The sequence below is a fragment of the Rattus norvegicus genome, chromosome X, assembly GCF_021556685.1.
Source record: "Rattus norvegicus strain SHRSP/BbbUtx chromosome X, alternate assembly SHRSP_T2T, whole genome shotgun sequence".
Classification (NCBI taxonomy): domain Eukaryota; kingdom Metazoa; phylum Chordata; class Mammalia; order Rodentia; family Muridae; genus Rattus; species Rattus norvegicus.
The window spans coordinates 25,127,982-25,145,564 of record NC_141554.1 but is presented as its reverse complement, the minus strand read 5'-3'; the positions used below and the strand labels follow the sequence as shown (position 1 = coordinate 25,145,564).

The following is a 17,583-nucleotide window of genomic DNA, read 5'->3' as shown; positions in this document are numbered from 1 at the left end:
TAATTTCTTTCTCAGCTTGTTTTTCTTTTGTGTAGAGGAAGGCTACTGATTTATTTGAGTTAATTTTATATCCAGCCACTTTGCTGCAGGTGTTTATCAGGTTTAGTAGTTCTCTGGTGGAACTTTTCGGATCACTTAAATATACTATCCTATCATCTGCAAATAGTGATATTTTGACTTCTTCCTTTCTAATCTGTATCCCTTTGATCTTCTTTTGTTGTCTGATTGCTCTGGCTAGGAGTTCGGGAACTATATTGAATAAGGAGGGAGAGAGTGGGCAGTGTTGTCTAGTCCCTGATTTTAGTGGGATTGCTTCAAGTTTATCTCCATTTAGTTTAATATTAGCCACTGGTTTGCTGTTTATGGCTTTTACTATGTTTAGGTATGGGCCTTGAATTCCTGTCTTTCCAGGACTTTTATCATGAAGGGGTGTTGAATTTTGTCAAATGCTTTCTTAGCATCTAATGAAATGATCATGTGGTTTTGTTCTTTCAGTTTGTTTATATAATGGATCACGTTGATGGTTTTCCGTATATTGAACCATCCCTGCATGCCTGGGATGAAGCCTACTTGATCATGGTGGATGATTGTTTTGATGTGCTCTTGGATTCGGTTTGCCAGAATTTTATTGAGTATTTTTGCGTCGATATTCATAAGGGAAATTGGTCTGAAGTTCTATTTCTTTGTCGGGTCTTTGTGTGGTTTAGGTATAAGAGTAATTGTGGCTTCATAGAAGGAATTCGGTAGTGCTCCATCTGTTTCTATTTTGTGGAATAGTTTGGAGAGTATTTATATGAGGTCTTCTATGAAGGTGTGATAGAATTCTGCACTGAACCCGTCTGGACTTGGGCTCTTTTTGGTTGGGAGACCTTTAATGACTGCTTCTATTTCTTTAGGAGTGATGGGGTTGTTTAAATGGTTTATCTGTTCCTGATTTAACTTTCGTACCTGGTATCTGTCTAGGAAATTGTCCATTTCCTCCAGATTTTCAAGTTTTCTTGAATATAGGCTTTTATAATAGGATGATTTTTTGAATTTCCTCTGATTATATTGTTATGTCTCCCTTTTCATTTCTGATTTTGTTAATTTGGACAGACTCTCTGTGTCCTCTGGTTAGTCTGGCTAAGGGTTTATCTACTTTGTTGATTTTCTCAAAGAACCAGCTTTTGGTTCTTTTGATTCTTTGTATAGTCATTTTTATTTCTACTTGGTTGATTTCAGCTCTGAGTTTGATTATTTCCTGCCTCTACTACTCCTGGGTGTATTTACTTCTTTTTGTTCTAGCGCTTTTAGGTGTGCTGTCAAGCTGCTGATATATGCTCTTTCCTGTTTCTTTCTGCTGGCACTCAGAGCGATGAGTTTTCCTCTTAGCTCAGCTTTCATTGTGTCCCATAAGTTTGGGTATGTTGTACCTTCATTTTCATTAAATTCTAAGAAGTCTTTAATTTCTTTCTTTATTTCTTCCTTGACCAGGTTATCATTGAGTAGAACATTGTTCAACTTCCATGTATATGTGGGCGTTCTTTCCTTATTGTGTTTGAAGACCAGCTTTAGCTCATGGTGGTCTGATAGGACACATGGGATTATTTCTTTCTATCTTTCTGTATTTGTTGAGGCCTGTTTTGTGTCCGATTATCTGGTCAATTTTGGAGAAAGTACCATGATGTGGTGAGAAGAAGGATATCCTTTTTTTTTTTTTTAGGATAGAATGTTCTATAAATATCTTTTAAATCCATTTGGTTCATGACTTCACTTGGTCTGTCTATGTCTCTGTTTAATTTCTGTTTCCATGGTCTGTGCATTGATTAGAGTGGGGTATTGAAATCTCCTACTATTATTGTGTGATGTGTAATGTGTGCTTTGAGCTTTAGTAAGGTTTCTTTTATGTATGTAGGTGCCCTTATATTTGGAGCATAGATATTTAGGATTGAGAGTTCATCTTGGTGGATTTTCCTTTGATGAATATGAAGAGTCCTTACTTATGTTTTTTGATGACTTTTGGTTAAAAATCGATTTTATTCGATATTAGAATGGCTAGTCCAGCTTGCTTTATCAGACCATTTGCTTGGAAAGTTGTTTTTCCACCTTTTACTCTGAGGTAGTGTCTGTCTTTGTCTCTGAGGTGTGTTACCTGTAGGCAGAAAAATTTTGGGTCTTTATTGAGTATACAGTTTGTTAATCTCTGTCTTTTTATTGGGGAATTGAGTCCATTAATGTTGATATATTAAGGAATAGTGATTGTTGCTTCCTGTTATATTCATATTTGGATGTGAGGTTATGTTTGTGTGCTTGTCTTCTCTTTGTTTTGTTGCAAAATGATTAGTTTCTTGCTTTTTCTAGAGTGTACCTTGCCTACTTGTGTTTGTCTTTACCATTTATTATCCTTTGTAGTGCTGGATTTGTAGAAAGATGTTATGTAAATTTGGTTTAGTCATGGAATATCTTGGTTTCTCCATCGATGTTAATTGAGAGTTTTGCTGGATACAGTAACCTTGGCTGGCATTTGTGTTCTCTTAGGGTCTGTATGACATCTGTCCAGGATCTTCTGGCTTTCATAGTTCTGGCGAAAAGTCTGGTGTAATTTTGATAGGTTTGCCTTTATATGTTACGTGACCTTTTTCCCTTACTGCTTTTAATATTCTTTCTTTATTTTGTGCGTTTGGTGTTTTGACTATTATGTGATGGGAGGAGTTTCTTTTCTGGTCCAATCTATTTGGAGTTCTGTAGGCTTCTTGTATATTTATGGGCATCTCTTTCTTTAGGTTAGGGAAGTTTTCTTCTATGATTTTGTTGAAGATATTTACTGGTCCTTTGACCTGTGAGTCTTCACTCTCTTCTATACCTATTATCCTTAGGTTTAATCTTCTCATTGTGTCCTAGATTTCCTGTATGTTTTGGACCAGTAGCTTTTTCTATTTTACATTATCTTTGACAGTTTTGGCGATGATTTCTATGGAATCCTCTGCTCCTGAGATTCTCCCTTCTATCTCTTGTATTCTGTTGGTGATGCTTATATCTACGCTCCTTGTCTCTTCCTTTCGTTTTCAATATCCAGGGCTGTCTCCCTTTGTGCTTTCTTTATTGCTTGTATTTCCACGTTCAATTCCTTCACCTGTTTGTGTTTTCCTGTAATTCTTTCAGAGATTTTTGTAATTCCTCTCTAAGGGCTTCCACTTGTTTACTTGTGTTTTCCTGCATTTCTCTAAGGGAGTTCTTAATGGTTTTCTTGAAGTCCTCCATCATCATGATCAAATGTGATTTAAAATCTATATCTCGCTTTTCTGATGTCTTTGGATATTCAGTGTTTGCTTTGGTGGGAGAATTGGGCTCCGTTGATGCCATGTAGTCTTGGTTTCTGTTGCTTGGGTCCCTGTGCTTTCCTCTTGCCATCAGGTTGTCTCTGGTGTTTCCTTGTTCTGCTATTTCTGACAGCGATTAGACCGTCCTATAGGCCTGTGTGTCAGGAGTGCTGTAGACCAGTTTTTCTGTTTTCTTTCAGCCAGTTATGGGAACAGAGTGTTCTGCTTTCAGGCATGTAGTCTTTCCTGTCTACTGGCTTTCAGCTGTTCCTGTGGGCCTGTGTCCTGAGTCCACCAGGCAGGTCACTTAGACCAGAAAAGTTGGTCTTACCTCTGGTCTTCGGCCTGAAATCGCTCCTTGGTGCTGGGTTCCAGCTCTCTGGCAGCAACCAGCAGGGCCTGCCCCACCTTCTCTGGTGTTCTTGTGCACAGGGGGCCCAGATGTTGCTAGGTGTTTTCCTCTAGAGTCAGAAATGTAGTCTCCTCTGGCTTCCCAGGCATGTCTGCCCCTCTGAAAGCCTAGCTCTCCCTCCCATGGGATTTGGGTGCAGGGAGCTCTTTGACTGGGTCCCTTCAGATCCGGGCCCAGTCTGTACCACAGGGCACGTGCAGCTTGGGTACCTCTATCTTCTTGTTCCCAGAGGCCCTATACAGTTTCCTCTTGGTCCAGGGATGTGGGCAAAGGTGGACAGAAGTGGCGGTCTCTCCTGCCCTGCAGTCTCAGGAGTGCCCACATGTATCGGTGGTGAGCTCTCTTGCCCAAAAGGTTTGGGAGCATGGTGCTGTGGGCCGGGATCAGGAAGGTTCGGGCCCTCGGCTAGAAGCTGGAAGTGCCCTGTCCCTGAGGAATTTTGCCTTTGTGTGTCCTGAGTCCACCAGACAGGTCACTTGGAGCAGAAAAGTTGGTCTTACCTTGGTCTCGGGACTGATGTTGCTCCTCGGAGCCGGGTTTCAGCTCTCCATGAGGGCAGCAACCAGAAGGTCCTGCCCTGCCTTCTCTCAGGACCCTGTGCACAGGGGGTCCAGATGGCGCTAGGCGTTTTCCTCTGGAGTCAGAAATGTGGGCAGAGAGTAGTCTCCTCTGACTTCCCAGGCATGTCTGCCCCTCTGAAGGTCTATCTCTCCCTCACACGGGATTTGGGTGCCTAATATTTATTTTTGAGAATGTAATTTAATTATATTTTTCCCTTTCCTTTTACACACAAATAGTAATAATTCATTTTGCATTATTGTTCTACTGTTTTCTTTTCTTACTTAAAAATATACTTTTGAGATACTTCCCTGTATGTTCACCAAAATGTTCATTGTTCTTTTTGACTACTTTTTACTGTATGGTTAAGGCATGTTTTATTAAGCCAGTTTTCTATTAATCAACATTAAGGAAAATTTGAAATTTCTATAGTATTTCTAGTAGGAATGAAAAGTCTTAACTAGTATATATAAAGCTGTTTCAACAAAATCCCAGTAACTGGCTGCTTTAAACAACACAAGTTTTGGGTTTTTAGTTGCAGGGGCTAGAATTTGGGGATCAGGATCTCAGCATAGCCAGATGTACTGCGGTTGCTGCTTTCCTAACTCACATTGCTTCATTCTTGGCTGTCTACTTTGTATTAAGTGAAGAGATGGAGAAGCCTCCTGTATTTCTTCTTAGGGGACTGTTTTTCTGTGATTAGTGTGCTACCTATATGACCTCATTTACTTTGAATTATTTCCATAAAGGCCATGTCTCTATAAATTGCTTCCACATACAAATTTTGGGGGGGGGGGCAATCAAGCCACTTTGCCTAATCTCATAGTCCTAAAAATTAGCCAGTTGCCAACATTTTAAAGTTGGATTTCATTTAAAGTCTAGATTCCATTTTCTCCAATAATTAGATGAAAGGTAAGATTTTATACAATATTACAGATCAATGAGTCTTTGCAGCTGTGGCTTTTTATTCCTTTTCTCAGCTGGAACTTAACTGCTGTGCACCAGTTGTATTTGGTACACATTTTCTCTGATGATACCACAATTAGTGAGTTTGGTACCTTTACTCTCTTTATTAACAGCTGAGCTTACTGCGAAGGTATGAAAATACCTCTGTTACTCTTTTCAACTTTACCAAGCTATTCCAGAGTGCAGAGCTGTATTTTTTCATCTAAAAACTTATTTTTGAGAATTTTATACATGTATATAATGGAATATGCTCATATCCGCCTCTCTTCTCCCTACTTCCAATTTTCCTCCATCTGTTCCCCACTCAACTTCTGAGTCTAACTAACGCTACTACCCATTTGTGCATGGATGTGGAGCCATCTACTGGAAGGAGCATGTGTAACATTCTGATGGCCACACCCCCAAAGAATGCTCAGGTTCAGTAACTGTAGCTTCTGAGAGGTAGAGCCTTTTGGGCTTCCCTATTCACACTGGACTTTCTAGCAGGTCCTGTGCAGGTAACCACAGCTGCTGTTACTAGTTCATGAGTGTGGTGACTAGATCATGTTTAGAAGAAAGTATTCATATGTTTGGGTAGAAAAAGAGCGTCTATACTGAGCATCAAACCCAGACTCAGATCCAGCCCATCATTCCCATCTTACATGGCTCTGGCATTGCTTGATATCTCTGATCCTGTATTCCCTTATGTGTATACGGCATCCACAGTAGTGTACATTTTATTCTCGTATAAAAGAAAATGGAGCTTAGAACCACCATGAGAGGAGAGGACAAAATAGATGAAAACCTGAGGCTATGCTACTTGTCACCTATATAACTGAGGAGTTTACAAGTGACACTACAGAACTTCAACCTCTGGGATTGTTAAGATGAACTGATAAAAGTAATGATAGGTGCTAATAACTGGTTTGGATCTTTACAAGGTGAGTATATTTTTGTATCTTTTGTGATTTTTCTAAATGGAGTACACAGATTAAAGGAGTAATCCTTCAAACTCTCATGGAGATTTTATAGTTGCAGTATGCAAATCCATGTGTTTTATCTTCTTGACAACCACATGAAGGACAGGGTTAAACTTACGTATCTGTATTTTGCACAGAGGAAAGAAAATCCAAGTATAGAAAGGGTCAGCTAGTCGCCTAAAGTCACAGTGTCTCCATTGTTTTCACGGTGCTTCACTACTTGAAATGTAGGCAGCTACCATATGTTGGCAATCTTATTTTTTCATACTAAGGTTCACCCATGATATATGTTGTCAGCTTCTCTATTTGTCAGAGGATAGGAAGGGATGATATCTACTCAATATTCTCCTGAACGATTAGACTGTTATTTTAAAATTGCCCTTTTACGAGACCTTTTTTTCTCTTTTAGAAAGAAGGTGCTCATCAGATTTGGGGTACCATTATATTGTACTTGGACTCAGAGGACCAAAATTCTATTGATTCAGTCCTTCTAAACTCTGTGAGCTACGGCCTCACGGTTTGTTATATGAGTAATATAATGGAAATTATGAAGTTGTCCCTTTACCTATTTACCTAATGTTATACAGGTGGATACGTGATTCTTTCCATTGTCCAAATGCTCTATCTTCCTAAGGAACTAGGTTTCTGAGTTCCTTCTGACAATAACCAGCACATAGATTATTGTAGGACTTAAGTAAATAAGTATACAAGTGTTTACCAACACTTAGCACATCACTGGCCTGCGTCAGTGATCAGTGGGCACAGTGCATCTAGTTTCATTATGTTTCCCTTACTGGCCCATAATTTTCTGTGTAGACTAGGCTAGCCTCAAACGCAGAGATTCACCTCCCTCTTCTTCAGTGCTGGGATTAAAGGCCTGCACCACCATGCCTGGCCCAGTTGAAGCATTCTCAATTGTCAGATAGCCCCTGTATGCCGTTTGACTAAAATATTGTAATAGAGAGGGCAAGAAAGACTTTACTAGCTTTTTAAATTTGCTATCAGATCTTTTAAAGGTGGGCGTGGCCTTTAAATCTTAAAGGTATAGTTCTGTATATGTTTCTACCTGCATTCCACTCTGCTAAGTGGTAGGGGTACTGAGAGGAGTATGACTAGGGAATAGGGGAAATCTAAGAGAATATTTTCTGTGCTAAGTGTTGGTAAACACTTGTATACTTATTTACTTAAGTCCTACAATAATCTATGTGCTGGTTATTGTCAGAAGGAACTCAGAAATTCTTGCCCAATTCGTTAGTATTACAGAGTTTTGATCCAAACACTTCAGAAGGCAAGTCAGCGGATGGTGTTCTGAACCTGGGTTACAACATAACTGAGAGCCTGTTCAAAAATAAATGCAGTAGGAAGAGGGTGGTTTGCATATAAGGAACCAAGAGATAGCAACACAAAAGAGCAAAAATGAATTTGAAATCAATTATTTTTTTTGAAATCAATTATTTTATCTGTTGAATGTCAAGAACTAAGGAAACCATTCCTAGCTGAAAAAGCAATAACTCTCAAGGACACTTCTTTACAAAATAAAAGGAAGAATTTAGAGAATTTTGACAGTGGAAAGCTGTTGTTTCCAGTTTCATTTGAAAATGCAGAGGCTATGTTAGGCATAATACTACCACTTTGGACTCTCGGCAAGTCAAACACATGGGCACAAAGAAAAGACAGCAGAGAGCATTGATCTTAGAGTTACATGCTCATGAGTCACATTGTATAACTCGAAAATGCATCTTTCTTTGTCCACGTCAACTTGTCCATCTAGAAATGTAGGATTTTACATTATCGTTTGCAGAGCCCTAATGCTTCTATAGAGCCTCCCATGGTTAGAGCCATGGAGGAAAATATATATTAAGGAATAAGAAGTTAGGGCCAGATGAAAGAGAACTTTGACTTCGAGAACATTGTCTGAAATGATGGTAGCTATTCAACAAATTTCTGAATGTTTATCAGGGTAGTGATGGAAACGGAGCAAGGGGTCAGGTGTGGTACTTAACCCCTATAATCCCTGCACTTGGGTGGGCAAGGTAGAAGGATTGCTTGTGTTTGAAACCAGGTTGAGCTACGGGCAAATTCGTGGTAGGGTAAAACATTATTCTGATCTCATAGAAAGAAAGGGAAAGTAAAGAAGGAAGGGGGAGGACTTTTTTTTTTATTACGAACAAGAATTGGGAAAATGTAGATAAAATTGAAGAGGTTATGTATAAAACACGCAAGTGGTGCTGTTAATATGAAGTGAGACATGTTACAAGGAATAGCTAAGGGTTTTCCAATTCCTAAGTTGGGAAATGAGATGAGATGGCAGGAAAAAAAAAATCCGTGTTCGGTCACATAATTCTCTTATAATCCAGAGGGGGGCGCTCAATAGCTAGAAGAGCTTGATTGACTGCCGCCAGGAAAACCTGTAGGAGCGCAGAGTTTATTTCCTTTGCAGTCATAATGTCCTTGACAAGTTGTTATTTCTAGTGAGGACAAATTATAAGTCATCTGTTGTGTGGTCTTCAGTTCCTATGGGTTAAAACAAGGCAGGGTAGAGGAAGCATAAGTGTAATCTGAAATCTGACTACTTAATTTGTAGGTAAACTGTAGGTTTGGCTTTGATTCCTTAACCTCTCTTTTCGTCTCTACTGAAATTGAAATGTAGATAAACAAAACCCGTTGCAGAAGAAACCCTAGGTACTTTTTAATGGGATGACTTATGGTTCAAGATATTTGAATGAAGCCATTAGTACCATCTCTTTGTAAGAGGAGCATCTATTTATAGAGGAAGATGAAAACTGCTTTTAACTATGCTTGGCTTATAGATTTAAGATGTGTACACAAAAATGCTCTGCTGGTTTGGCTTTGTGCGTGCACTGCTTGGGTAAATATCCATACAGTCATTTCAGAGCCCTTAGCAAAAACAAGAACTGGACTGGGAATGGAAAGTTTTTTGAAACCATAGAACTATATTGGTAATTATCATAATAGAATACGTGGAAAAGGCTGGATTCACTTACTGTTTATAGAGGACATACAGGTAAAAACCAAGTGTACATGCCATATTGGGTTCAATATTTTAAAAGCTATTTTCCCCTTGTATCTTTTCTAGATATGGATAAATTCATAAACAACATGGATGTCCGAATTAAAACAGAAAGTGATTCGATGGAGGTATTCAAACAGGTGAGCTTTGTGTGTTGATTATCTCTTAAACATTGGAGAATTGAAGCTCCATTTTCAAATGACATGTACAGGAAATGAGAAGGGAAAAAGGAAGGTAGATTTTTTCCAGAATCATTTGAATGTCTGGGTTTGAGTTCCAACTAAGGAGTCTGCCTAGCCTTGAAGAAACAGCTTCATATTGTTCCTGTAGTCTTTAGTGAAGAGTCATTTACTCAGCACTGTCCCATATTTTAGGTATGGTGAAAATTGTGTGCTTTGTTTTATTTAATGTCTTCGGTAGCCATGTTCAACAGTGTATTAGGGTTCTGTAAAGAAGCATCCTGTTGACCCTATTTCCTTGTTAACTGTTTCCCTGGAGAACCCTGGCTAATACACTACTTTTGGGGTGTGTGTGTGTGTGTGTGTGTGTGTGTGTGTGTGTGTGTGTGTGAGAGAGAGAGAGAGAGAGAGAGAGAGAGAGAGAGAGAGAGAGAAAGAATGTGTGTATGTGTGTGTGAGGGAGAATGAGTGTGTGTGTGTGTGTAGAAAGAATAGAGACATGTGTATATATAATATATTACATAAAATATATTATATAAAATGTATTATATAATGCATTATATAATTATATATAATATATAGTATAATATATATATATATATATATATATATATATATATAGTTTTTAAAAGAAATTGGCTCCTATCATTATAGAAGTATGGGTAAGGCCTAAACCTGATGGACTAGATCAGCACACTATAGAGTTTTGTTTCAAGTCTCCAAACACTGTTGGCAGAATTCTTGTACCAAATGTGGTGGTGCAAGTCTATAACCCCTATACTAAGCAGATTGAACCAGGAAAATGGGGTTTTTTGCCCACTTTAGACTACATAAAAAGATCCTGTCCAAAACAAAACAGACAAACAAAACAGAAGCAATTTTGTCTTTCAATGTGAAAACTAGTCTTGGTGTCCTAGTTTGCGTCTCTGGTGTTATGATAAACAGCATGACCAAAATATAACTTTTGGAGGAAAGGGTTTATTTGTTTATACTTCACAATCAAAGAAGGCCAAGGGAGGAATTTGAATGCAGGAATCTGGAGGCCACTGAGAAAACACTACTTGGCTTCCCTTCCCTTGCTTTGCTTATAACCCAGGCCTCACCTTCCCAGTGATGGCCCCTCCCAAATCAGTCATTAAGAAATGCCCCCACTAACTGCTCACAGGACAGTCTGATGGAGAAAATTTCTCTATTAGAATTTCATCTTCCCAGGTATGTCTGTGAGGCTTAGTCTTCGTTTTATGAAGGTCTCTCATTATTGATTGAAGTCTCTTAACTTTATGGGAACAGCTTATTCCAATAGTCATGCAAAATATTTGTTTTATTGAGGGATAAAAAGAAACTGGTTGTGGTATCCCATGCCTTAATCCCAATACTCAGGAAGTAGAGGCACTCAGATCTTCATGAGTTCAAGGCCAGCCTAATCTACATATCAAGCTCCATAATGAGACCCTGTCTCAAAACAAAACAAAACAAAACAAAAAAACCCAAAAGCATCTAGAAAAATGTTTAACCAGACATCTGACACTACAACCCTGCTACATTGTCATATAACATTAAATTATCACCAGTCTCAATGTTCACATTTTACAGAAAAGAAAACTGGTTTTAAATGATGTGAAAAAGTATTTTTGAGATAGGTTCTTGCTGGAACTTGCTGTATAACTTTGGGTACCCTCAAACTCCTAGCAAATCTCCTGCTGGGCTCTTGGGTTCTAGAATTATAGGCATGGTATGATGCTTGTTTGTTCAGGGTTGAGTTATAAGGCATTACATAAGTGAGCCCCAAATACAGTCAGAGATATGTGGAAAAATCTGTCAAAATTGCATGTATATTAGATATCCAAATTTGTTTATTGTACTTATCTGATTCTTTTGCTCTTAGTAGCATGCCCATAGTGATGAATTTCTGTTCCTTAGTTTAGAAGTCATCTATGCTGTGTGTGTGTGTGTGTGTTTGTGTTTGTGTGTGTGTGTGTCTGTGTGTGTATGTGTGTATGTATGTGTTCATACATATGTACCTTTGAGGTCATTCCTCAGTATATAACTCTTGATGGCCTGGCACTCAGTATGTAGATTAACCTGGTCTTGAATGGAATTTGCTTCCCATTTTCCATCAGTGAATGATTGGTCTATTGCATATAATTGGATCTAAGTTACGTATGCATTTGGATGAGAATCCTCATAATGTTTTAATGATGTTAAACTGAATTTAATATCTTGTTTACCTTTGTAGCTGCTGCCATTTAGAAGCTATTAGTACATCAAAAACTTGCTAGTTGTTGCAAATTATCACTGGAGCTTTGGTCATAATAATACAAAATAATACTAAAAGAAAGCTTTCTAACTCAGGACACACGTGCTGCTCTCTGTTTTCTAGATTTCTGTAGACATACCTAATACAAGGGAGCATTTGGCTCTCATACTCTTTTAGGTCTAGTTTCTAGTTTTCTTGAAGTGGAATCTCTTGTTTGAAACTTATGAGTATCTTATTGTGTTATACATGTCCCTTCCCATGTATATCCTTTGATTTTTTAACATTTTATATGCTCGCTCGCTCGCTCTCTCCCTCTCCCTGTCTCTCTCTCTCTCTCTCTCTCTCTCTGAGCGTGTGTGTGTGTGTGTGTGACACATGCATGCATGCACGCACGCACGCACGCAAACACACACACACACACACACACACACACACACACACACACACGCACCAAACATTTTACTTTGAAAGTAAGCTGCATCAAGAAACTTTGCCCCTCAATAGCTGGGTATCACCTGCAAGTAATCACACTTTCCTCTAAAACTCTGTAAGAACTGCCACAACCCCTAATGAACAATATTTCCATATTAATATCTAGCATTTATATGGATGGATGTGTGTGCCATATATACATATCTAGCATTTATATGGATGGATGTGTGTGCCATATATACATATATATCCACATATGTACACATACACACCAAACATTTCAGAGAGATTTCCAATGGCATATTTTATTAAACTTCTTTTTGTCCACCAGGTTTGAAACTAAGTGTGTCTAATCCACACCACAGTTAATTTTCTCCAACAGTCTAATGCCCATAGATATCTAGTACACTCATACTCCTGGAATACTAATTTATTTCTATCAGTCATTCACATAGTTTTACTTATTTCTTATATTGTCAGCAGCAGCATAGAAATATCTCATATCTTATTATCAATGATTTTTATCTCTTAAACTTCACATTTACTATCTTCAGTTGTTATGTCACTTATACCTAACGTTTCTCTTACATTTTTCCCCTTTTTTTTTTTTTTTGGAGCTGGGGACCGAACCCAGGGCCTTGCGCTTCCTAGGCAAGCGCTCTACCACTGAGCTAAATCCCCAGCCCCAACATTTTTCCCTTTTTAAGATTTACTTTTTTAATTGAATGTAAATGTGTGTATTTATGTGGTTATGTATACTGGACTGCAGGTGCCCTCGGAACTGGAGTAGTTTCAGGTAGTTATGATCTGTCCATTGTGGCCAATAAGATAACAGAAATCTATTTTTGAGGAATCCTAGAAACAGAAGTCTCAAAACAAGTTGTTCTACTGTCCTGGACTACCAAAATGTTCATGTCAGAAAATAGATTCCTTGTCTTCACACATCTAGTAGGTGCAGAGATCCCTTGGCATATGATATGGCCTTATCACTCTGCTATCTGATTGTGCATTCACATCACTGACCACTAACTCCCACCTCCTAGGTAGTCCGGAATGGTTGCTTTAAGATCCATAATTCTGCCTATTGGTGACTTGTACCTTTAATCCCGGCACTTGAGAGGTAGAGGCAGGTGGATTTCTATGAGATCAAGGCCAGCTTGGTCTACAGAGTGAATTCCAGGATAGCCAGGGCTACAGAGAGCCCCTGCCTTAAAAAATTTCATAATTCTATTTGCAATGATCCTTTTCCCAAATTGGTGATATTCATTGATTCTGGGTACTAAGATGTGACCAAATTTTTTTGGATGACCACTCTTCAGTTACTTTTCAAATATATAATACAAGAATCCAGTTGTTAAAATAATTTTGATCATGTATCATTTAAAGCAATCATTTCCAAAAGAAATTATTTGCCCCTTTATTTTTGATTTCAAGCTGGATGCTAATTTAATTTCATGCTGCATACAAACAAATATCTAGAATTCATCTATGCATATATACATATGTGTATATGCATATGTGTATATTCTGGCATTTTGTCTCTGTTTTTGTGTTCTGGGAAAGGCTCTTATATAGTTTAGGGTACCCTGGAGCTGAATATCTTCCAGCTTTAGCCCCTTGAATTCTGAGATTACAGGTATATGCATTTCCGATCTTGAACCCCCCCCCCACTCCCGGTGCTTTTGTTAGTGTTCTAGTCTCTTAAAATTGTCACCTTCATTAGTATGTATAAAGAGGAACTGTCCAATAGTGCTTTATTTCCTAATGCCGTTGAGATGATGGGGATGTAAGATTCAAAATTCCTCTAGGTTTAGATTAAATTTAACCTTTTAATAATATTCATCTCCATCCATTTTTCTCTTAATATTGAAACACATCATAGCATTATTGGAGCAGGATTGGAATTTCGGAGGGTTAAACGTCTTTTCGACCAAAATAATGAATGTGCATAATATATGTGTACGCACACACAAGTGCACCCAGGCATGAAAATGATTAGTCTAAACCCACAGCAAAGCTAGAAGAGACCTGTGTACAAAAACAGCTTTTATCTTTCTCTTGGGGAGGAGCCTGGGTTTTATCTTGTTACCATGACAACACTCTTTCCTCTCCTTTCTACTTACTGGGCTGCCTGCAGTATTTTGTTCTTTCATTTTCTTTCTTGTCTTGCCTTCCTGCTTTAAAGCTCCACATCAGAGCTATTTCAAATAAATGAAAAGTAACAGTTTGGTTTCCCTCACTTGATTTCCCTTACTCTCCCGAAGCCAAGGCTGTCTTCATCAGATGTTCAAGAGCTAGTATTTTATGAAAGTGACCATTTTTTTCCCAGATTTCTTTGTAAAATTGCCTTTCTCTGTGATCTCTGGTAATTTGTCAGTAACAAATTTAAGAAAAATGCAGACTTCAATACTGTTTTTTTTTTATTAATTTATTAAAAACTGACTAGGATCCTGGACATTTAAGGAGGACTGTGGGAAGTAAAATATCCTTCACACCATTCCTAAGTTTCTGGCCTGTTCACACATAGCCTTCTTCACGGAAGCAGCAATACTGGGAGACTGTAGCTTCAAGCTTTACCATAACAAATGGGAAAAGGCAGCAGCCATTCTCTCTTTGGGGAGTGGTTAATTATTGACTAGTGGACACTCAAACCCTGAAACTGGCTCGCAGGATTGAAGAAGGAGAAACATATGTTAACATGAGAAATCTTATAGCAGAGCTTTACATCAATTTTCCTGTGGGCTTTCAAATCTGTAGTCATTGTATTCAATGACGAATAGAACGTGGTGCCCATCCTTAGTCATCCTAGTGAGTCACTGAAATCCTAGAGCTGTAAACTCATTGCTTGCGTTACTCTTCTTTAGTGTCTCCAACTAGGACCTGTTGTGTAGAACAAGAAATTAAAGCAGGTAGTGCATGGGGTTTGTGGTTTTTGTTGTTGTTTATTTTTTGTTTTACTTTTTTTGTACCATAGTGACTGTTTTATACAGAATATAGGAAAAATCGCCCTGCCTATCAAGATTCTTACTAAAATTATTTTGATTATATTTTAAAGATAATCATCAGTACGTGCAAACAAAAGCATTGCTTATGCTGCTGGATAGATATGGAATGATTATCTTTTTTCATTATTTAAATGTATGAGTTATTTAATTGTATCCCAATTGCATCTTCCTCTTCCTCCCCTCCTCTCAGTCCCTCTGTCTCCCCTCCCTGCACCCCACCTCCTTTCTCCTCAGAAAAGGGAAAGCCTTTCTTGGACATCAGCCTGCCTTGGTATAGCAAGTTGCAGTAAGACTAGGAGGATCTTCTCTTATTGTGCATAGACAAGGCATCCCATTTAAGGAAAAGGGATCCAAAGGCAGGCAACACAGTCCTAGACAGCCCCTCCTCCTGCTGTTAGGGGACCCACATGAAGACCGAGCTGCACAGCAGTTGGAATGAAAATAAGAAGAGCCTTGACAACTGCTCTCTAGTACATTCTCTTCAGACGCTTGCTCGGAGAAGCATTAACACCCAGGAAATACTTGTTATAGGCTGGATTCATTTCCACATAATAAGCATACATGAAATCAATATATCCAAGAAGGAAAACGTGATGATATTCTCTGAGGAAGCTACTAAAGCACTAAGGTTAAATAACTACCTAACATTTGTTTCAAAGCCATGGAGCAAGAGAGAGCAGTGATTTAAGCACCATTGCAGACAGTTTGGGTGGGAAATTGACAAACCAGGATGGATTGTTTGAACAGGGCCTGTAACATTCTCTTTCATCAGAGCAGTGAGTATGTCTTTGTTTCTGTACTTTCTTTGTTCAGTTTCCACTTTGGATGTTCTTTGTTTTAAGATTTATTTACTCATTATATATGAGTACACTGTAGCTGTCTTCAGACACACCAGAAGAGGCCATCAGATCCCATTACAGATGGTTGTGAGCCACCATGTGGTTGCTGGGTTTTGAACTCAGGACCTCTGGAAGAGCTGACAGTGAGTGCTCTTAACTACTGAGCCATCTCTCCAGCCCCATTTTGGATATTTTGGAATAATGTTTTCAGCAAAGTGAATTACTGTAGACATATAACAGCTCAGCGCGAGCCCTCCTGCTGATAGTGTTATCATAGGCATCACTCTTTGTCCTAGAAATGGCCTTGGCAAAAGAGAGAATTTATAAAATAGTCTCCGTTTTATATTTAAGACTCAGAATTTTAGCTGGAGAGATGGCTCAGCAGTTAATTTGTAGTGCTGTTGTTGGGTAGTTCACAACTACCTGTAACTCCAGCCTCTGGAGGATCTGACTCCTCTGGGGTACCTATTTGAAGAGCACATACCTACACACAGACCCACACATGCATAATTAAAAAATAATAAAAATGAATCTTAAAAGACTCAGAATTTTGGCTTTCGTAGAATTCTAGGCCCAAAGCATGGACTCTAGAAAACCCATTACAATTTTTAATTAGGTATTTTCTTGCTGTGTTTATTTATACATCAGCACCAATGATCTTATTAAAGAAAATACTGTGTAGGGCAGAGGAGATGCTCCAGTGGTTCATTGTTTTTGCAGAGGATCCTGAGTTCAGTTCCTCCTATATCAGGCAGCTCACAGCCATGGGTAACTCCAGGTCCAGGAAATTCAAGCTCCTTGTGCTTCTCCATATTCACTCTTTCATCATTTCATAAGTGAATTAATACCCTTTTGTGAAAGGGTGGTCAGTAAAATCTTGTTAGCAGGAACAGGGTGGAGGTGAATATTACAGCGATAAAGCCATCAGGATTGCTTTACTGGGGCTAAAGAGATGGCTCAGTGGTTAAGAGCACTTGGTGCTCATGCAAAGGACTTAGCTTCAGTTCCCAGCACCTTGGCTTTCACTGACACCTAGACTCACATGTGCATACCCATAGATGTATACATAATTAAAGATAAAAGTAAAACTTTTTTAAAAAGAATAAAAAAGAGAGAATATTACATCTTACAGCACATGCTTCTATTGGGACTTCAGTATCATCGAAAGCCATGGTAGAAAAAAATTAGTCAAACATACAAACCCACCTCTGGACATGGATGGCCTTCCTACTCTGCTAACAGATTCTTTTGATTCTACTTCTCCCAGTGAATGAATCTAGTAAGTCAGAGACACATAGGAATATAGGAAAAATGGTAGCTTCCATTGATTAGGGAGGTCCACAGGTCAGTAAAGCCATGTTTAGTAAAACAATAATTTTTTTAAAATTGTGTGTGTGTGTGTGTGTGTGTGTGTGTGTGTGTGTGAGTACGTGTATGTGTGTGTACACCATGAGTATGCATGTTCCCCCAGAAGCCAGAGGAGGGCATAGGATCCCCTGAACTGGAGTTACAGGTAGTTGTGAGCTACCTGATGTCGGTGCTGGGAACTGAAGCTGGGTCCTCTGAATGAGCACCACATGCTCTTAACCACTGAGCCATCTCTTTTGCCCCCATAAAGCAATCCTGATGGCTTCATTGCTATAATC

General features: G+C 38.8%; 1 protein-coding gene across 19 annotated transcripts in view; it reads left to right on the top strand.

Moving 5' to 3' along the window:
* Klf8 (KLF transcription factor 8) overlaps nucleotides 1-17,583 on the top strand; it is a 197,150-nt gene that overhangs the window by 137,651 nt on the left and 41,916 nt on the right. For all 19 annotated transcript variants that reach the window (XM_087599556.1, XM_087599568.1, XM_087599557.1 and 16 more), the window contains 1 exon segment: nucleotides 9,292-9,365. In XM_087599556.1, coding sequence (XP_087455682.1) covers nucleotides 9,292-9,365 — 74 coding nt within the window.